General features: G+C 38.5%; 1 protein-coding gene across 24 annotated transcripts in view; it reads left to right on the top strand.

Moving 5' to 3' along the window:
• LOC135112698 (prominin-1-like) overlaps nucleotides 1–17,873 on the top strand; it is a 119,467-nt gene that overhangs the window by 91,274 nt on the left and 10,320 nt on the right. For 9 of the 24 annotated variants that reach the window (XM_064027368.1, XM_064027367.1, XM_064027365.1 and 6 more), the window contains 16 exons: nucleotides 2,755–2,821; nucleotides 4,173–4,337; nucleotides 4,831–4,952; nucleotides 5,964–5,990; nucleotides 8,217–8,382; nucleotides 8,489–8,660; nucleotides 9,375–9,518; nucleotides 9,835–10,041; nucleotides 10,236–10,344; nucleotides 10,631–10,765; nucleotides 11,296–11,412; nucleotides 11,715–11,900; nucleotides 12,028–12,186; nucleotides 12,381–12,502; nucleotides 13,996–14,046; nucleotides 16,801–16,854. In XM_064027368.1, coding sequence (XP_063883438.1) covers nucleotides 2,755–2,821; nucleotides 4,173–4,337; nucleotides 4,831–4,952; nucleotides 5,964–5,990; nucleotides 8,217–8,382; nucleotides 8,489–8,660; nucleotides 9,375–9,518; nucleotides 9,835–10,041; nucleotides 10,236–10,344; nucleotides 10,631–10,765; nucleotides 11,296–11,412; nucleotides 11,715–11,900; nucleotides 12,028–12,186; nucleotides 12,381–12,502; nucleotides 13,996–14,046; nucleotides 16,801–16,854 — 2,003 coding nt within the window. The remainder of the gene's footprint in view (nucleotides 1–2,754; nucleotides 2,822–4,172; nucleotides 4,338–4,830; nucleotides 4,953–5,963; nucleotides 5,991–8,216; nucleotides 8,383–8,488; nucleotides 8,661–9,374; nucleotides 9,519–9,834; nucleotides 10,042–10,235; nucleotides 10,345–10,630; nucleotides 10,766–11,295; nucleotides 11,413–11,714; nucleotides 11,901–12,027; nucleotides 12,187–12,380; nucleotides 12,503–13,995; nucleotides 14,047–16,800; nucleotides 16,855–17,873) is intronic. The other 15 variants (XM_064027385.1, XM_064027376.1, XM_064027373.1 and 12 more) reach the window with 4 other exon arrangements.

Here is a 17,873-nt window from a genome sequence, read left to right as displayed (position 1 = left end):
TCTGTTCTTTCTTTCCTTAATTTCCTTTTTGGGTACTTTTTCCATTTTCTTTCATCACTTTTTTTTGTGGAGGGGAGGCCAGTGTCACATCTTTTCATTTGTAGTGTTATAAGTTTTTTTCTCCTTTTGTTTTATCCTTAGGCATTTCTATTAGTTTTATTGTTCATTCTTTTTGTTATCTTTTTCTCTTTTATCAGTTTGAAGTTCTTTCCTCATGTTCTTGTTTTATCTTAAGACATTCATAATTTGTGCTCTTACTTTTTTGCTATTTTTCATTTTTCATTTTTTCAATTTTTTTTTTTCTCCATCGCTTTGTTTATTTTTCTTCCTCTCTCATCTCCTTTACCGTGCTCTTTGTACTGTCATGGTCATTTTGCTTGCGTCTCTTATGAACCTTTCTATCTTACCCACTTTTTGCTCTTAAACCAGTTATTCATCTTTTTCTTACATAATTCACATCTTTTGTTTTTTTCTGTATAATGTTTGTATTTTGTCATTCTTTTTTACTATATATATTTGTGTTTCTGTCTCCTGTAATCCCTTGTTCAATATTTTCCAATGGGTTTCAATCCCTTTTTTAACCTTTCTGCTTTTACTGTGAATCCAATCTCCATATTTTTTTCAGATTCCTGTCTTTCATATTGAATTCTTGCTACTTTCCTGTCCCTTCTCCATCCAACTAGCATCTTACTCTCACCTCTGTCATGTCATCCACTCCCCATCCCCATAGCAACCAATCCTCTCCCCAGTCACCTCTCACCTTTCCCTCAATACACCTTCACTAATCAGAGAGAGCATCTTGCTGACTCTGTTCCCTCATCTCAGGTCCGTGCCAGCCTCTTGGATCCTTGGGGCTGATAACTTCTTAGTGGGGTTTGTTTTCAGGACTTATGGTACACTTGGGGAATGATAGGAGGTACCATTGTGGACTTCCTGCCTCATATGTGATGTCTTGTGCTGCCAGTTTCTTGCCTCTCTTGTTTCTTTGTCTCTTCTGTGCCTTGTTTTTGTTCCTGGAGTTTGTTTGGACTTTATTCCATGCTTGTGTTCTTGTTTGCTTAGTGTTCTTTGTAATTTTTCTTGTGATATATGTGTTTTGTATCAGTAGTCTCATATCTTTTGTGTCTCTGTCTGTTCTGTGCCTTATTTTTCTTCCTGGAGTTTGTCAGATATGTATTCCATGCTTGTGTTCTTTTTCATTTGATGTTCTTTGCTCTGTCTCATTGGATTGTAATTTTTTCATGATATAAATATTTTGTGTTAGTAACCTCATATATCACTTGTTTTTCTGTCTGTTCTGTACTTTGTTTTTCCTCTTCATGTTCATCTGATCTATATTCCACTGGTGTGTTCTTTTTCATTAAATGTTCTTTGTTCTCTTAGGATTGTCATTTTTTCCTAGTGATATAAGTGTATTGTGTTAGTAGTCTCATATCTCACTTGTTGTTTGTTGTCCACCTGTTTTCTCTTTCATTAATTTTTGCTGTACTGTCTTATTATGTTTTACTGTACCCCTGTTTGCTCTGCTCAGTGATGTTTTCCCTCAAGATATAATGTCAGTAATCGCATATCTCTTTTCCTTATCTTTTTTTTTTTTTTCTCTCATTCATCCCTGCCACATTTCACACTGTCTTCCTCTCTTCACCTGCCTCACATCACCATCACTCTTCAGTTAGTGGTTATCTCATTTACTCTTTTCTGTGTCATTCCTTTAACCTTCACTATTCTCTCACTCTTACATTCCCACACCCTCATCTACTCATCCCTGCTACATTTCATTGTCATCTCTTCACCTACCTCATATCCATTAATTATTGTCTCATTTACACCTCTCAGTTCCATCCCTCTGTAACTTACCTGCACTATATCCTCCTATTCTTTTGCCTTTCCACACCCTCATCCCTCTCATAACCTTCCCTCTTGTGGTTCATTTGTCCCTCTTCTCTTGTATAGTTATCTAAATTTCCTGCTCTTCTCTCTCTGTTTGGTTTGCATTGATCCTTTCACTGCTAGACAGATTTTCTTCTTTAATACTTATAACTCTTTAGAGACTAATTTTGTGCTTAGCTTTCATAAATATTTCTGTAGCTTAAAAGACAAAATTAACTTCATTTCCCTTTTCTTTTCTCTTTTGTCTTCCTCCAAACAGTTTTTACAGAGCTAGGAAGGTTAAGGAAGGATGACCATAGCAGCAAGAGGGTTAAGGAGTGTTGATTGATAACCTGAACAGAACACACTTGCTTTATGGGGTCCACAGACTGTTAGCACTGAATGTCATTGCCTTTGTCAGGAGTCCAGGGAAGCTCAGTGGTTCACTAGGGATGGCTGGGTACAGACTGGGAGCTGATATTGCAATGTTCCCTGGTTTATATCTTTCTTTTTATTCCTCTCTCTCTCTCTCTCTCTCTCTCTCTCTCTCTCTCTCTCTCTCTCTCTCTCTCTCTCTCTCTCTCTCTCTCTCTCTCTCTCTCTCTCTCTCTCTCTCTCTCTCTCTCTCTCTCTCTCTCTCTCTCTCTCTCTCTCTCTCTCTCTCTCTCTCTCTCTCTCTCTCTCTCTCTCTCGTGAGCTGCCTCCTCCTTGTTTTTTTCCTTGTGTACCTCCTCCTCTTCCTCTTCCCCGTCCTCCACCTCCTCCTATTTAGTTCCCTCACAATCTCACCAAAATATCCTCTATAAGAAATCCTTCCCATTTTTACTTGTTTTATGGATAACATTTGTGGAGTATTGAGGTGTAATGAAATCTGTTGTGTTGCAGGAGGTACAGAACTTGCTGGTGAGGAACTACAGGGAGCTGGAGAGTGTCCTGTACAACAAGCTGGACAGTAAGTATCCTCCCCCACCATTCTCGGTTCTTCTTCAGGATCCTCAACTACTTTCCACTATTTTTAAAATACTAATTGAAGATACATGGGTTTTTTAAGGGGTGTTTTTTATGGTTGGACCTACAAATTAACAAGATTTCAACATTATCAACATGAGAAATACTCTTGTGAACATGACTAATTGTCTCTGGACCTTGAAAATAGTTTGTGGTAAGTGATCAAGGTGTTTCTGAATACAAACCTAAATAATTTCCCTTGGGTATACTTATGGCCTGCACAGTATCTGGTAAACTTTAAAGCTTTTTGACCTATTTTTTGCCTTGAGGCAATGCACAGTGTTACTCTGCATCATAACAGCATTTAATTTACAAATGTCATAGCATTTAGTTTACAAACATGTCTTCAGATTGGAACTTAAATACAGCTTTTGACAGACACATTGTTTGTCCTGAGCTGATTCCTAGTGTTGTTTTGCATTGTAATAGCATTCAGTTTACAAAATATTTTTTCATAGTGGAACTTACACATGGATAATGTTTCATATACTAAACTAAATTTTAATTTCTTCATAGTATGGTGCATGAAGCAAGCTTTTAAATGTGCAATTTCTCTCTCTCTCTCTCTCTCTCTCTCTCTCTCTCTCTCTCTCTCTCTCTCTCTCTCTCTCTCTCTCTCTCTCTCTCTCTCTCTCTCTCTCTCTCTCTCTCTCTCTCTCTCTCTCTCTCTCTCTCTCTCTCTCTATATATATATATATATATATATATATATATATATATATATATATATATATATATATATATATATATATATAGATAGATAGATAGATAGATAGATAGATAGATAGATAGATAGATAGATAGACAGATAGACAGATAAATAGATATTCAGTTCAACAAGTGATCACTACAGATTATTTGAAGAAGTGATATTGTTTCATCCTCATAACTACTTCTATAAATACATACTGAATGCTTCTTTTCACAGTCTTCTTTATGGTATGTGCATATTGAAAGCATTGTATCTCTTGTTCAGATGCATAATTAGGAGTTAGGTGTTTATTACATGACTGAAGGTGTGAATGTGCTCATTGGGAATGAGTGCTTTCTCTCTCTCTCTCTCTCTCTCTCTCTCTCTCTCTCTCTCTCTCTCTCTCTCTCTCTCTCTCTCTCTCTCTCTCTCTCTCTCTCTCTCTCTCTCTCTCTCTCTCTCTCTCTCTCTCTCTCTCTCTCTCTCTCTCTCTCTCTCTCTCTCTTTCTGATGGTATGAATAAATTGGTGTGGGTGTGGGAATGAGTGTTCCTTCTCTGATGGTGTGAATAGTGTGCTGCAGTGGTGATGGTTGGTGTCCCCAGGTAGTGGAGAGCTGGTGAAGAGTGAGCTGGCAAGGGTGACCAAGGCTGTGGCCATTGACAACCTGACAGCCATTGCCTCCAGCCTCTCAGTGATCAAGCAGGACCTTGGGGAGATCAAGAACACCACCATCCAGCTGCAGGACCAGACATCCAACCTGCGCAGTGGTCAGTCCCAGTGCCTCGCGGGCCTGCTGTGATGTACACACACACACACACACACACACACACACACACACACACACACACACACACACACACACACACACACACACACACACACACACACACACACACACACACACACACACACACACACACACACACACACACACACACACACACACACACACACACACACACACACACACACACACACTGGTTTCCCAGGCTAGGTGCTCCTGATGGTCATTCCTGATTGTCCCACTATGCCCAAGGTGTCAGTGTTTATAAAAGAATTTGTTATATATTGTAATATCCAGGGCATTCCATTTCTAAGGGCTGTTGATAGCGTCCCAAATAGTGTTATTGCTCAGTCATAAGGGGTCAATTTCTAGTCCTCTGTGTACAGATATATTTACAGCAGTAGTGAATAAAGTGTAATGAAATCCAGTAGTGGCAGTATTGCTAAGGGGTGGTGTTGGTGTGTTGGTGTGTGCAGGGCTGGAGGATGTGGCGTCGCGGCTGAAGGAACTGTACAACTCCTGTGAGTCTCTGCCTGAGTGCCGACAGCTCATCACCAAGTATGCTGACAAGCTCACCATCAACAATGACTTTGATCAGGTATGCACCATTATGACCTGCATGGAACTACATACACATCTGACTTCTGTAATTCTAACAAAATAAAAGTACAAGATTGTATTGTCACTGAGAGTGCAATGGTATAAATTTTATATAAAAAAGAAAAGAGAATAAGTCTCTGTTGATTTTGTATTTGAAATTCCATGAGAAGTGATTACATATACTAGAAATGTTGGGCAGAATTTGCTCTTTTTGTCATTAAGTTGTTGTGCAGATGAAAATTGGCAAGAACATTGTGATGCTGATAATACGAACTTTCCTCTAAGTAAAGGCATGGATGGAATATTTTCACAAGCCTCAGATCAGTGTCGCATCTTCTATGCATTGCGTGACTTTCGAGACCAACAGCAAACAAGTCAGACCTTGGCATTCACTCATAACTGCACTTATGGCCTTTTGACTTGCTTTTTATGTGTTTGTAGTTTGTACTCACAGTTCATCATCTGAACCTCAGCCTAAAATTGGCATTACTTATATATGTAAATTAGTGTTAGCCTAATTTGATCTTCCACCCTAACCAAGCACCACTAGCAGGCTCCTTGGGAGACTAACAGGTGTTTCAGGACAGAGTGATACCTGCTGTAGGGTGTTTCTGTAGTATGTTAGACTTCAGCTCAGTCATAGCACAGAGATGTGCAACCAGTGTCTGCTGTGCCCATGACATGCTGGGTCTGTGGATGATGGTGCATATCCTGGCTTTGTGATCAGCTGGACATTATTAACTGAGATCATGAGGGTTTTGGCATAACAAGTGTGAGCTGAACTTCTGTGAGTGTTGTGGTTAAAGTCATAGTGTTAGCCTAGTACTGTTACAGTGTTATATATTAACTTGAGATAGATCATTAGTTCAGCCTAATGGCCTAGTTGATAGCTGTTCCCTTAGCTGAGTTGTGTGCAGGTATTAGTGGACAGAACCACTGTGAGGCAGAAGCTCAGCAACACAGTGGTAGACCAGGGTGATGGCACTAACATGTGGTTCCTTCCTCACAGTATCTGAAGACCGATGTTTTGCCTCAGGTAACTTGGCCAGCATGTAATGTAACAATCTTAACGTTTACACTTTGTCCTGGCAATTGCTTTCCCCCCTTTACTACCTCATTTATTTGTTTGTTTTCAAAAATACCCTCCTCAAAGGCAAGAGTCCAATGCATGAATTGTGAAATAACCAAGTAATCATTCAGTCTCATTTTCTGCATGATGAATTGTAATACTAATAAGCATCAATATGCATGGCATGGCCTGTAGTTAACACTAAATTTTTTGAAACTTTGTAGAAAATTTCAATGGCTTATATGAACATATATGTTATTAAGTATTTATATCAATTTCAAGTATTTTCTCCTAAGATACTTTTCAAAATTAAAAGCATGTTGATTTTTAATATACGTAGGTATGTATTTTAATTTTGTTCATGATTATATATATATATATATATATATATATATATATATATATATATATATATATATATATATATATATATATATATATATATATATATATATATATATATATATATATATATATATATATTATATCTGTGTCCTACATACCTCAAAATGTTTCATGCTGTAGGATCTCCACAGTGTTGCCTTGCTCCTCTTCTCTTTGAGCGTGCAAAGTGTGCCTTGTCCTGTTCACTCCATAACAATGCTAGAACATAAATTACCCATATAGCCTCGGAATAAGAATAAAAAGTAGATTAGGCCATTGAATGTAGATGTCCATATATCAGTGAACTGTTTGTATGAGTATGTAGAGCATATCCTAGAGATAAGTTACCAAATCAGCTGATGTTGTAAAAGGAAAGAAACTAATACAGCTAATGCAAGTAGGATCAACTTGTGTCAGGACTGAGCCTCATGCCATTCAGAGACAGATGACCTCATTCCTCTGTGTGTTGGTCTGGTCCTGTGGTGTGAGGCTCATCCTCCTTGCTGATGGTTGTCAGCTCTGTTACCTGCACAGCTCTCAACTTTTGGCATATTTGTGGAGTCAAGCTTTGAAAATTTTCGGGGAATTGAAAATGAAGAATTATATTTCAATACAGATGCTGGTAATAAAGTGATAGTTAAGTGCAGTGTTGGCAGTACATGTGCTGGTGGAAAGAGGACAGCCTGGCAGAGGGATTAATATGGCTTCTTATATAGTTATTGCTCCATAAAGGGCCATATAAATCCTTGCCTGATTAAATGAAAATGCTCAAGCCAGTCACTATTGCTACTGGCTTGTATAATCTAAATATGGAAAAAGTAATTGTGGAAATTTGATTTATAGATGTCAGTGACTAACAGACATGTTAAACACATCCAGTGGAATAAATAAAAATATAATTGGCAACATTGAGGTTAGAAATAATGAAACCAATATAAAGGATGAGTAATTAGCATTGACAGAATGGTATATATCATTCTTTATGAGTTGTGTGTAAACAATGCAGCATTTCACATGTTATTATTTATTAGTGGTGCAGGAATGTGGTGGCTGCACTGCCCACCACCCACCATGAGGTGCAGCCACTCAGTAGACCTGCCTCACATGGGGCAGGGGACCTGGACAGCCTTGGTCAGTGGCTTCCTCAGTGAAGGTCATCCCAAAATCAAGGCTGCTGTCATCAGAGGAGGGCATCCAAGAAAGGAAACTTTTTGCTCCAAATAAATGCTTATGAGACTTGAGGGATGATGAGCCCATAAGGGAAAATATGGATATTAAATGAAACTCTTAATTTTCAACAAGCTCAAGCTTCAAAAATTATCTGTTGAATTTTAATTACACAATGGATCCCTCCGTCCCTGTTTGTATTTGCAATTCTCCCTGCTGCCAGGCACAGATCATGTGTGTCCACACTGCAGCATGAAGAATTCAGAGCACCCAAGAACTTTTTTTATCCTTGTATGTTGATGCAAGGGTCACCATGTCAGTCAGTAACCATTTATTGAAACATGATCAAGTAACATAAATTCGTTGATGTCTGCAATTGTCAGAATGAAGCCATAGTTGAGTGTTCTGTATTTTTAAACTTAACAAATTAGATGCAGAAACAGTGTGATTTGCTAGATTTTAATGTTTCCCTATATTCATGTAGTCAAGCATACTTTGAATATGGAAAACAAACATTGCAGAGCTTAACTTTAACATTATTTTGTATATCATATCAGCAACTTTAGTTAGGACAGGCATACTAGAGAAGGCATGATTGTAGTGGTCTGATGCATCATTTGCAAATATTCTTTTCCATTTCAGCTTCCAAATGTTGAGTCAAAGCTGGAGGAAGTGTCAAACTTGATAGAGAATGACATAGAGATAGTGGTGAAGCGAGGGAAGCGCTCCTTCGACTCTATAGCCACAGAGATCCAGAATAAGGTGCAGAGATCAATACCTGAGATTAAGGCAAAGATTGTGGATGTAGGTAAGTGTGCCTTTGCTATTTGTTTTCATGATGTAGGGAAAGAAAAAAATTACCACTTGTGATGGAATAGAACAGAACACTTTATCAGTCCTTTATTAACATTCAGGTGGCCAGTTGGAAGACGCTGCCGAGAAGATCCACCGTTTCCTTCAGCCTGTTGATCTGAGTGAGTCACAGGAACCCAATTCATACCCTGAGGAGCCCAACACTTACCTGCGGCAGATCAACGCTTACCTGAGGGTGATGCAAGATGGGATAAATGAATATGCCATGTACAGGTAAGTTTTCAGGACTAACACTTGCTGGTAGTTCAGTTATATGTGATCTGTTAAATGCAGTTGTGTTGGGTATTAGTGGCTGCAATATTTCACTTTAGTTCTACAAACATATTATTTTTTCTATGCATATCTGAATAGCATTAGTATAGGAGGAGTAATTTCTGTTGAGTTGTATGATGTGATCAGTAGTAGTTACAATATATATGTGTTGTGTTAAATGCAGTGGTGTCAGATATTAGTAACTACAATATTTCACTGTATTTTCATATGTTATTTTTTATTTATTTATTTATTTTATTTTTTTATTTTTTTGTTTATGTTTTAGGTATAGGAGCATAACTAATGTTGAGTTATATTATTGTCTCATAGTTATTGAATCACTGTTATGAATACCCTTGTGAAATCATTTGTGGCTCAAGTTAATTCTTACTTTAGAAAACTGTTGAGAAGATTCTCCAGTGTAAAATTATACATGAGAAATTGTTATCTTCATTAGTGTGTTTTGTCACTCAAGACATTTCTCCAATTATGATGATCCTTTTGACTTTTCTTTTGGGACTGGCTCTTTCAGTGGCCCTCTTTTTCACTCTTTTTGCTGCTCTTGGCCAGTGTCCCTCTTACATTAATAAAAAAAAAAAGGTATATGTAATCAAATATAACTAAGACTTGCATGATGAATGTGGCTGACATGTGAGGTGTGGTGGTGTGATGCAGATACTGGGGCTCCATGGGATTATGCATCCTACTGCTGGTGATCACACTGTGCTTCACACTGGGGGTGGTGTTCGGCTGCTGTGGCCGCCGCCCCGACGAGGCGTCCTCCTGCCACAAGTCCACGGGGGCATCCTGGCTCATGTGGTGAGTGTGAGGCTGCTCGGAGGACTTCATTTGTTTTCACGTGTTCACCATCTTCAAGTATGAGTTATTTTCCCTTGCTCACCTTATTGAAGTGTGGATGTTTGAATGTTCACAAACTCTATATTATGTAGTGAAAGTGATTTTCATTGTAACATGAATCACCACCTTAGTGAATATTAATTTAATGATAACATGACTTAATACCATGCATTTTTAGTCAAACTATATGCAACATGTGTACATTTTTAGTCAAACTATATGCATCATCTCAGTATTACTCCAGATCATTTTAGTTATGTATTATTTTTTTCCTCAGTGGTGTCGGCTTGACATTCCTGTTCTCTGCGGTGATCATGACTTGCACCACTGTCCTCTTTGTGGTGGGCAGTGCAAGTGAGATCCTGGTGTGTGATCCGCTCAGGGACCCTATGCACTCTGAGGTGTTCTCTATTGCTGCGGATTTCTCAAACCTGGAGCATTTGTATCCTCCTGGCAAGGCACCCAAACTCACTGAAATAATAAGGTATGTCTGTGTGTCTTCCTGTTACTTTGAGGACTTAATAATCTTAATTTTTCCTCTGTCTTGATTTTATAAGTGCATATAAATATAAGGAAGTAAGGGAAGCTACAAGGAGCCATCAGGCCTACATGTAACAGTTCCTGTATAAAACATGCCTGCCTATTTCCACATAACTAATAGTGAATTCATCTTTGCAGCAAGTGCCACAGAAACTTGAGTATGCACACAGTACTTAGCCTGGACAATATTGAGAGTAATCTGGCCAAGCTTCAGGACTACAAGAACAGACTTAACTTGCATGAAAAGGTATATCCCTCATAAATATGTGGATGTATATATAATTTCGGTGAATGGATCATTACTCCATACTGATTGAAAATTAAATACTAAGCCAAAAGTATTTTCTGCTGTTGATTCAGCTTTGATATGCCTTGATTAATACACTGCTAAAGAGTGTAAGATATTATGTATGTTAGAAATTTACATGATAAATACTTAATTAGGTAAAAGATAAAATGCATGTGGAAAAGATTAAAAAAATAATAAATGCATATGGAAAGGATGGAATAACAAAGTGGTGCCATGGTTTCAGATTGCCCAGTTGAAGCGTGACATTCGCGTCAACACCAATGTGGAGATCTTGTCCCAGAATGCTAAGGAGCAGCTGTGGGACCTGGCCAACTCCTCTGTGGCTGACAAGGATACCTGGACCTACTACACTGACATTGTGAGTGCCTGAGTATCTCTTTTTTCTCACTCTCTCACACTGCCTGTTACACACACACACACACACACACACACACACACACACACACACACACACACACACACACACACACACACACACACACACACACACACACACACACACACACTCACTACCTCCCGCATTCATTAATAGCTATTGAGGTTCTTATTTATATATTACCTCTTGGAATGTATTTTGAGTTTCCTTATGTCCTCTTTTTCTCACACTTCCCATCACACTTGCACTTAGCTTTCAAATTCATCAGTAACTATCAGATTTTTACATATTACCACTTGGAATGTATTTGTCAACAAGTTGTAAGTGTAGAATTATTAATAAGGTTGTTAGAGCTGAGTCATTAGGGAGTGTAAGAGAAGATTAGACAAATTTATGGATGATGATCAGTGGAAACCTTTCATACAAGAACTGCCACGTGTAGGCTTGACGGCCTCTTGTAGCTTCATTTATTTTCTTATCTCCTTATGTTCATATGATTGTATATATTCCAGTTGGAGAAGAAAGTATTGACTATAGACCTGATGGAGCTGGCAGCACTCCTCAACCAGACAGCTGGTGGCCACCACCAAGTGTCTGTTAAACTCAAGAACGGTGCATTGTTTTTGGAGGTAAGAATAGCATTGAATACTATTAGTAGATTAGCTTTTATTCATTCACTATAATGTTGAAGGAAAATTATCTAAGGGAAGACAGAGAGTGAGATGGAGAGATGGAATTGTGGTAGAATTACAAAGGATGGGGGTCACAGAGGAAGATGCATGAGACTGAATGGTGGAGATTTGTACATGGCATTAATCTCTGCCTCCAGAGAAATGGTGAAAGAAGATTTATTCATTCACTGTACTGCATTAAGTGAAAGATAACCATATAGATTATGCACATCAGGTTAAAATAAACTATGTTCTGTCAGGGCCTCCAGCGTTGGGTGACATCCATCGGTTCCTTGACAAGGGACCTGAAGAGGACCACAGCTAGACTCAACGAGCACCTCAAGTTTAATAAGACCAGCTTGCGGGAGGCAATTGTTGACCTCATCAGCCAGGCAGAGTTTGCTCAGTACTACCTGCAGGTCAACGGCTCCCGGGAAGTGACTGAGGTGGGTACTTATTGTAGATAATTTGTAATGAAACCTGCAAATATGAATGTATTGGTAAAGAAAGGGCTTAATTGGAATACATGGATGGATGAAAAGATGGTCACATTTAATTTACTGTGTTTTGCAGCTGGTGGAGAGGTTCTCTGAGGACTTCCTGGCTGATGTGGATGAGTATGTGCACCATGTACAGACAGCAGTGGAGAATGACGTGGGCCGATGTGGCCCTGTGTCCACCATCTACAATGCCACCACCTCCGCTGTCTGCAAGGACATCATGTACCCCTTTGTGAGCATCTTCTCCAGTGTGGTCTGTTCCCTCACTCATTATAGGATGATCAGATTCACCCTCTCATTGAAGATCATTATTGTAACCTAAAGAGTTACACCAATTGAGCTCTTAGCATTACCAGCAGGATATATCATAATGGTAGGTGACTGTACAAATGAACATAGTAACCTGTAATTGCTTTGCCTTGCCAGAATGGTTTTTGGGCCAGCGTTGGGTGGGTGTTCTTCTTCTTCATCCCAGCAATGATCCTTGCTGTGCATCTCTCATCGCTGTACCGCAAGACAGAGCCATACCCTGGACCCCTCAATGAGTCGTAAGTATTGCTTTGGTGTTGTGTGCGTGTGTGTGTGTGTGTGTGTGTGTGTGTGTGTGTGCATCCATGCTTGTGGCAGGTCTAGATATGGCAGCATCCAAAAAATTAATGACTGATGATTATGCTACTGCTGCAGTAACTGCTGTTTTAGTGTTTTGTTTAAAGTAACACATACTAACCTTGATTTGTCATGTACATGAAGTTATTCTATTAATAATACTATAAATTATTTTAATTAGGCAAAACAAGCTGAAATAATTTCAGAAAATGATTCAGTAGTTTATTGTTCCATTCAGTGCATAGATTATATAAATTTGTATAGATAGCAGAACACTACATGATGATATATAACTGACAGCTTGTTACCTAGTGATTTGCATAAATGCTGAGGTGACTGTTGGTTAGAGAGTAAAGCAGTGGGAGCCTTCTTAGCATAATGCTGTGGAAGTTGAGAGAAGCACCTAACACTGTAGAGCTTTGGGTGAGGGAAGCACAACTAGCACCAGCGCTGTGCTAAACATTAAAGAAGGCAGTGGTTGGAGGAGATAAGATTAGTGCATATCGTTAGAGCAGTGAGAATGTTAAGAGTAACCTCATAGACAGAGAACAAATAAGGTACTACACTGTGCCATGTGGAAATGTGTATTGCATTGTTGCAGTTGACAAGTATGGAGGAAAACATTTAGAATGATGCATGGTGGCTGCTGTTCAAGCACAAAAGGGGCAGTTTGGGGTTGGTTAGCTTTTCAAAGTTTATATACAACTTAAGTCATGCATTTCTTTATACAGATTTTGTTCAGACTAAGAGGTCAGGATTGTTTAGGATTTGTGAAGCAGCAAGTTGGGCTTTCTCTGGATATTTCATAATTTGAAAAGACCAAGATTTTACAATCCCAATGTGCTCAAACTTGACTAGGCACTGTTGAGTGACAACTGATGTAAGGTCAGACTTTCAGGTGTGGACTATCATAGGAATTTGAAAGCAAAAATAAGGCTGGTTTATATATATATATATATATATATATATATATATATATATATATATATATATATATATATATATATATATATATATATATATTCATACATTATACGAATTTACAGATATAGTTTTCCTTATTATTTTTTAGAATTTTTTTTTTTTTAGACTTGCAAGTTAGTATAGTTTTCCTTACTGATGAGTAGAGTTTGCCAGACCCAACTCCTCACACATTGCTGTCCTGCTGCTGTCCCTAGAGTCCCCTGACCCCAAACATGAGCACGCAGGGTATTGCAGTGTCAGTCCTATCCTCAGTCGGGAGGGTGTGGCATCAGTGTCCCTGCTTCTCAGACCTCCCTCCCTCCCCAGCTTACCCTGTGTCCTCTTGATGGTAGCAGCTTCTGTGCAATACTAGTAACAGTTGTCACTGTTTTTGAGTCATTAGTTTAATGTATTTTGCAGTTGTAGTTTAGTATGTTAATAGCAAATTAATATTCAGATATTTATTTGACAGCGAATACTTGTATGATGCATATGATGAGAGGAACAGCTTTCCTATGTCCAAGTGAGTACTGTATGTCAAGTACTGATAGGAACTAATAAGTGTTGTTTGGTTCATGTATTTGTGTCTGTCTGATGAGAATGTTAGGTAAAGCTTGTAGTTTATGGCCTCAACTCTGCATATGACTTGTCCATGAGTCTTGTGGGTTATCTGGTTTACTTCTGACCATTTTTTGTAGCAGTAGTGATTTCCTCAGCCACACAACAGCTCACTGATACGTGCATCATACAGCATACTACATCATACAAGAATGCATTACTCCATGTTGGTTTCCTGATCAACTATGAGAATGTTACTCTCTTTTTACTTCGTCTATGATATTTTGGTGTACTTTCTTCCAAACTCTTGGAAGGTAAATTCTTGAATGTAAATATTCTCAAATGCATATTTCTATACAATACTTTGCAGCTCAGAAGTTTTTGTTGGTAATTCTTCAGTAGAATTATGTCACAATCGTATGAATCTTTCTTTCCATCTTATTGTTGAATGACATATCTGTGCCAGCAATAGATGTCTGTAAATCTTCAGAGCATCAAGACTTTTTAAAACAAGCAAGTGTGTGGGACAGTGGAGATGTGTGCTGTGTCCAGTCAGTCATAGTGGTTTATGCCTGTCTCTGTACTGGACTCCTGTGTGTTTGTGTGTGTGTGGTGGGTTGACTTGTGGCTTCCTGTGATGCACATGCAAGAACTTGGGAGGGGGACAAATGTAACATTATGACTCATTCACCACATTTGACATTCATCCATTGTCCCAGTAACTTTCTTTCTTGAAAGAAAGTTGAATATATACATTTTTTTGATGGAATATACATACCAAAGAGATGTTACTGAATGTGTTGTCAGATTTGTGACCAGAAACACCACAGTGCACACCTGCCTCAGAAGAGGCTGGCCATGCACCCTCAGATGGGTTGCTGTCTGATTTTATGTCAAATCTTCTGCTTGACAGCTTTCTCTCAGAATATACTAAGGATTTCTTGTGAGGCTGTGAATGGACATAGCGAATTTAATGGAAGAAACAGACATTCTTTCACACTTCCTTCCAATTGAATGAAAAGAGATGGTAAGCCTGCTGAAGGAGACATCATCACTTATAAATACCTCCTACTTTCTATGACATTTGCTTATGATACAAAAGTGATTTATAAAAGCTTCCCAATTCTGATGTTGGTGCTATGCAGACTCTTCTGTTAAAACAAGTATTTTGGGCATTGGAAAATTTACTATACTGATGAAAATTAGCACCAAAAATGCTGTTACCTTTGCTTTTGGACTTGGCAAACAGTCTCATGCAACAATGTTCATGACCTTTGTGAAAAAGTGTTGTGACTCCCAAATGCTAATTCATGATTGGGACTATGGTGTGTTGGGTCATGCATAATGATTAGAGAAGGGACTCTTTAGTCTTACATTGCAAGATGTTCTTCAAACTTTCTACCAGTATCAGGCATGAAATATTTATATATTTTAAGACAATCTATCCTTGTAGAGCTGGGTTCTTGTGAAAAATTACTTTGGTGGAAATCTGATTCATATTTGTTTCTTTTATCACTACTATGACATTTTGAGTGAACAGAAGTGATGAGTCCATAGGCCACTATTTGATACACAAGTACACAGAGGAAGCTCCAGATCTAATAAAACACATCCTTATGGGAAGAACTTTCAAATAAGAAAAGAAATTTACAAAGAAAACAGTAAAAGAAAAAAAAAAAAAGACAGGCATCTGGTTCAAGTTTGTATCTAATTACTGTTGGAGCTGAGGAGCTCATGAGCTGTACCAGGTCAGGGTCATGTTTTATTTGAAGAAATAAATATAATCTATGTAAATGAGTGCTAAATGAAGCACAATTTAGTATTCTTACAAAAAAAATATATAATAAACAAACTTGTATTGTTCAGCTGAGGAACCAAAATTCACTGCATTGTACCTGTTTGAACAGTACCTCAGGACCCAGCTTTACATTTTGAATGTGTATTCTCTGTACATTCAGAACTCTATGGTGGAATCTCAGAGCTGAGAATATGAATGTTCAGTTTTATAAGCTGCCTGTGTCATGCTTCTGTGTGTGGCTGACCAGCTGACCACTGCTCTGCTGACTGGCCGTGGCAGCTCAGCCCTAGCCGCCCCAGACAGGGGATGAGGGTCTCGCTCTTGTTCTTCTGTAATGTTGCTGTTTAGAGAATCCATTGTTGAATTATTATGGACTTCCTGGTGTTATTTAAATGCTGCAAAGTATTGTATATATATATATATATATATATATATATATATATATATATATATATATATATATATATGATGAATATTAGATTACTAAAATATTCAGAAATTCAGAGGTACTGAAAACGCATAAAACTTGGCATGAGAAATGCTGTTTCTTGATAATAAGGAAAATATGCCAACTTTCATTTCCTTCAAAAGATCATCAACATCATGTAAGGCAACAGCTGTCTTTGTGATGAGGGCAGTCATCTACCGGCGGGGCTCGTTGATGGACACTGGACAGGGTGGTCATGGTGGTGGTGGTGGCGGTGGTGTTGGTGAAGGTGGCAGAAGCAGTGGTAGTGGCAATGGTGCTGGTGGTGGTGATGGTGGTGGTGGTGGTGGTTGTGGTGAATGTGGTGGTTGCGGTGGTTTTCAGGAGCTGACATCAACTCCATCATGAGCTGGAAATGTTCTAGGCAAATTTACCTTCTTTGAATTGGCACTTGGTGAATGCCTCTTTTAATTGGGTGTAAACTTTCTCACCAGCCAAGAATCCATGTATGACGCATATGCTGAAAGGGACAACATCCCCCTCACCACGTAAGTAATGTGGTGTGTGTGATGCATGCTGCCACAATGATTGTGCTCAAGACCCTCATTGCTCATTCCAGCCCAGTGCTTCCCCTCCCCAGGCTGGCTACTCAAGGGCCACTAAACTGAATGTTCATGTCACTCAACTCGGTGCTGGGATCAAATTATCCTGTCCGAGGGCTGCTGATAATTGAAGTGTTTTAGGCCTTGGTTTTAGTGTTAAGATCTGAAAGGTGTCAATTTGTTGTGTTCTGGGTGTGTTTTGTTGGGAAAGTTATTATAATGTACAGATATGTACATACATACATACACACATTGCTTTCATTTACCCATAAGGGGTTGCCCTATTGTAGAAAATTGAGGTAAATCATCCAGAAGTCAACTATTGTATTTAAATGACCATAATTGTAAGATGAAAAGTTGTGTGTATATGTAAATATAAATCCCATTATTATCTTTTATTTTTGGATGTTGTGAGAAGAGTTACTGACGTTAATCAGCAAGCTCTTCATGGTGGAGGCATGGGAGTATTTCACCCTCTTTGTCTTCCACCTTCATTGGACATTTATTCATGCATTTATTTTGTAAATTCATCATATATATCATGTCATGGATACTAGTGGACAAATCAGTATTCTGTTTTACTTGATTGCCTCTCAAAGTTAGTTTGAACTTCAGCCGATAACTGAAAGTACTCCCTCATTGCTCACCATTGATTCTCATGTGCAGTCATTCTCTAGATACTGAGGGTGATGTTATCATATAAAGAGGGCAACAGCTTAAGGGTCAGCTTGTGCTTCAGTGCAGTTGTCATCAACATGTGTGGGTAGATAGGCTGAGTGTCATGTTGCAGAGAGGAAAACCTTAGGGATTAACCTAGATAATATAAAATAACACACACTCTCACAAATGCATTGCACTCTGAAGTATCTACTAGAATGACCATAATGTAAGTTTTGTAGTTCAGAGTTGTAATTCATGCTTTTAATAATTTATGATGTACAAGTGAATGTGCTTGTCATTTGTAA

This window comes from Scylla paramamosain, chromosome 24 (assembly GCF_035594125.1).
Source record: "Scylla paramamosain isolate STU-SP2022 chromosome 24, ASM3559412v1, whole genome shotgun sequence".
Classification (NCBI taxonomy): Eukaryota; Metazoa; Arthropoda; class Malacostraca; order Decapoda; family Portunidae; genus Scylla; species Scylla paramamosain.
Note: the sequence above shows the minus strand (reverse complement) of the source record. Positions and strands in the feature narration are given on the sequence as shown.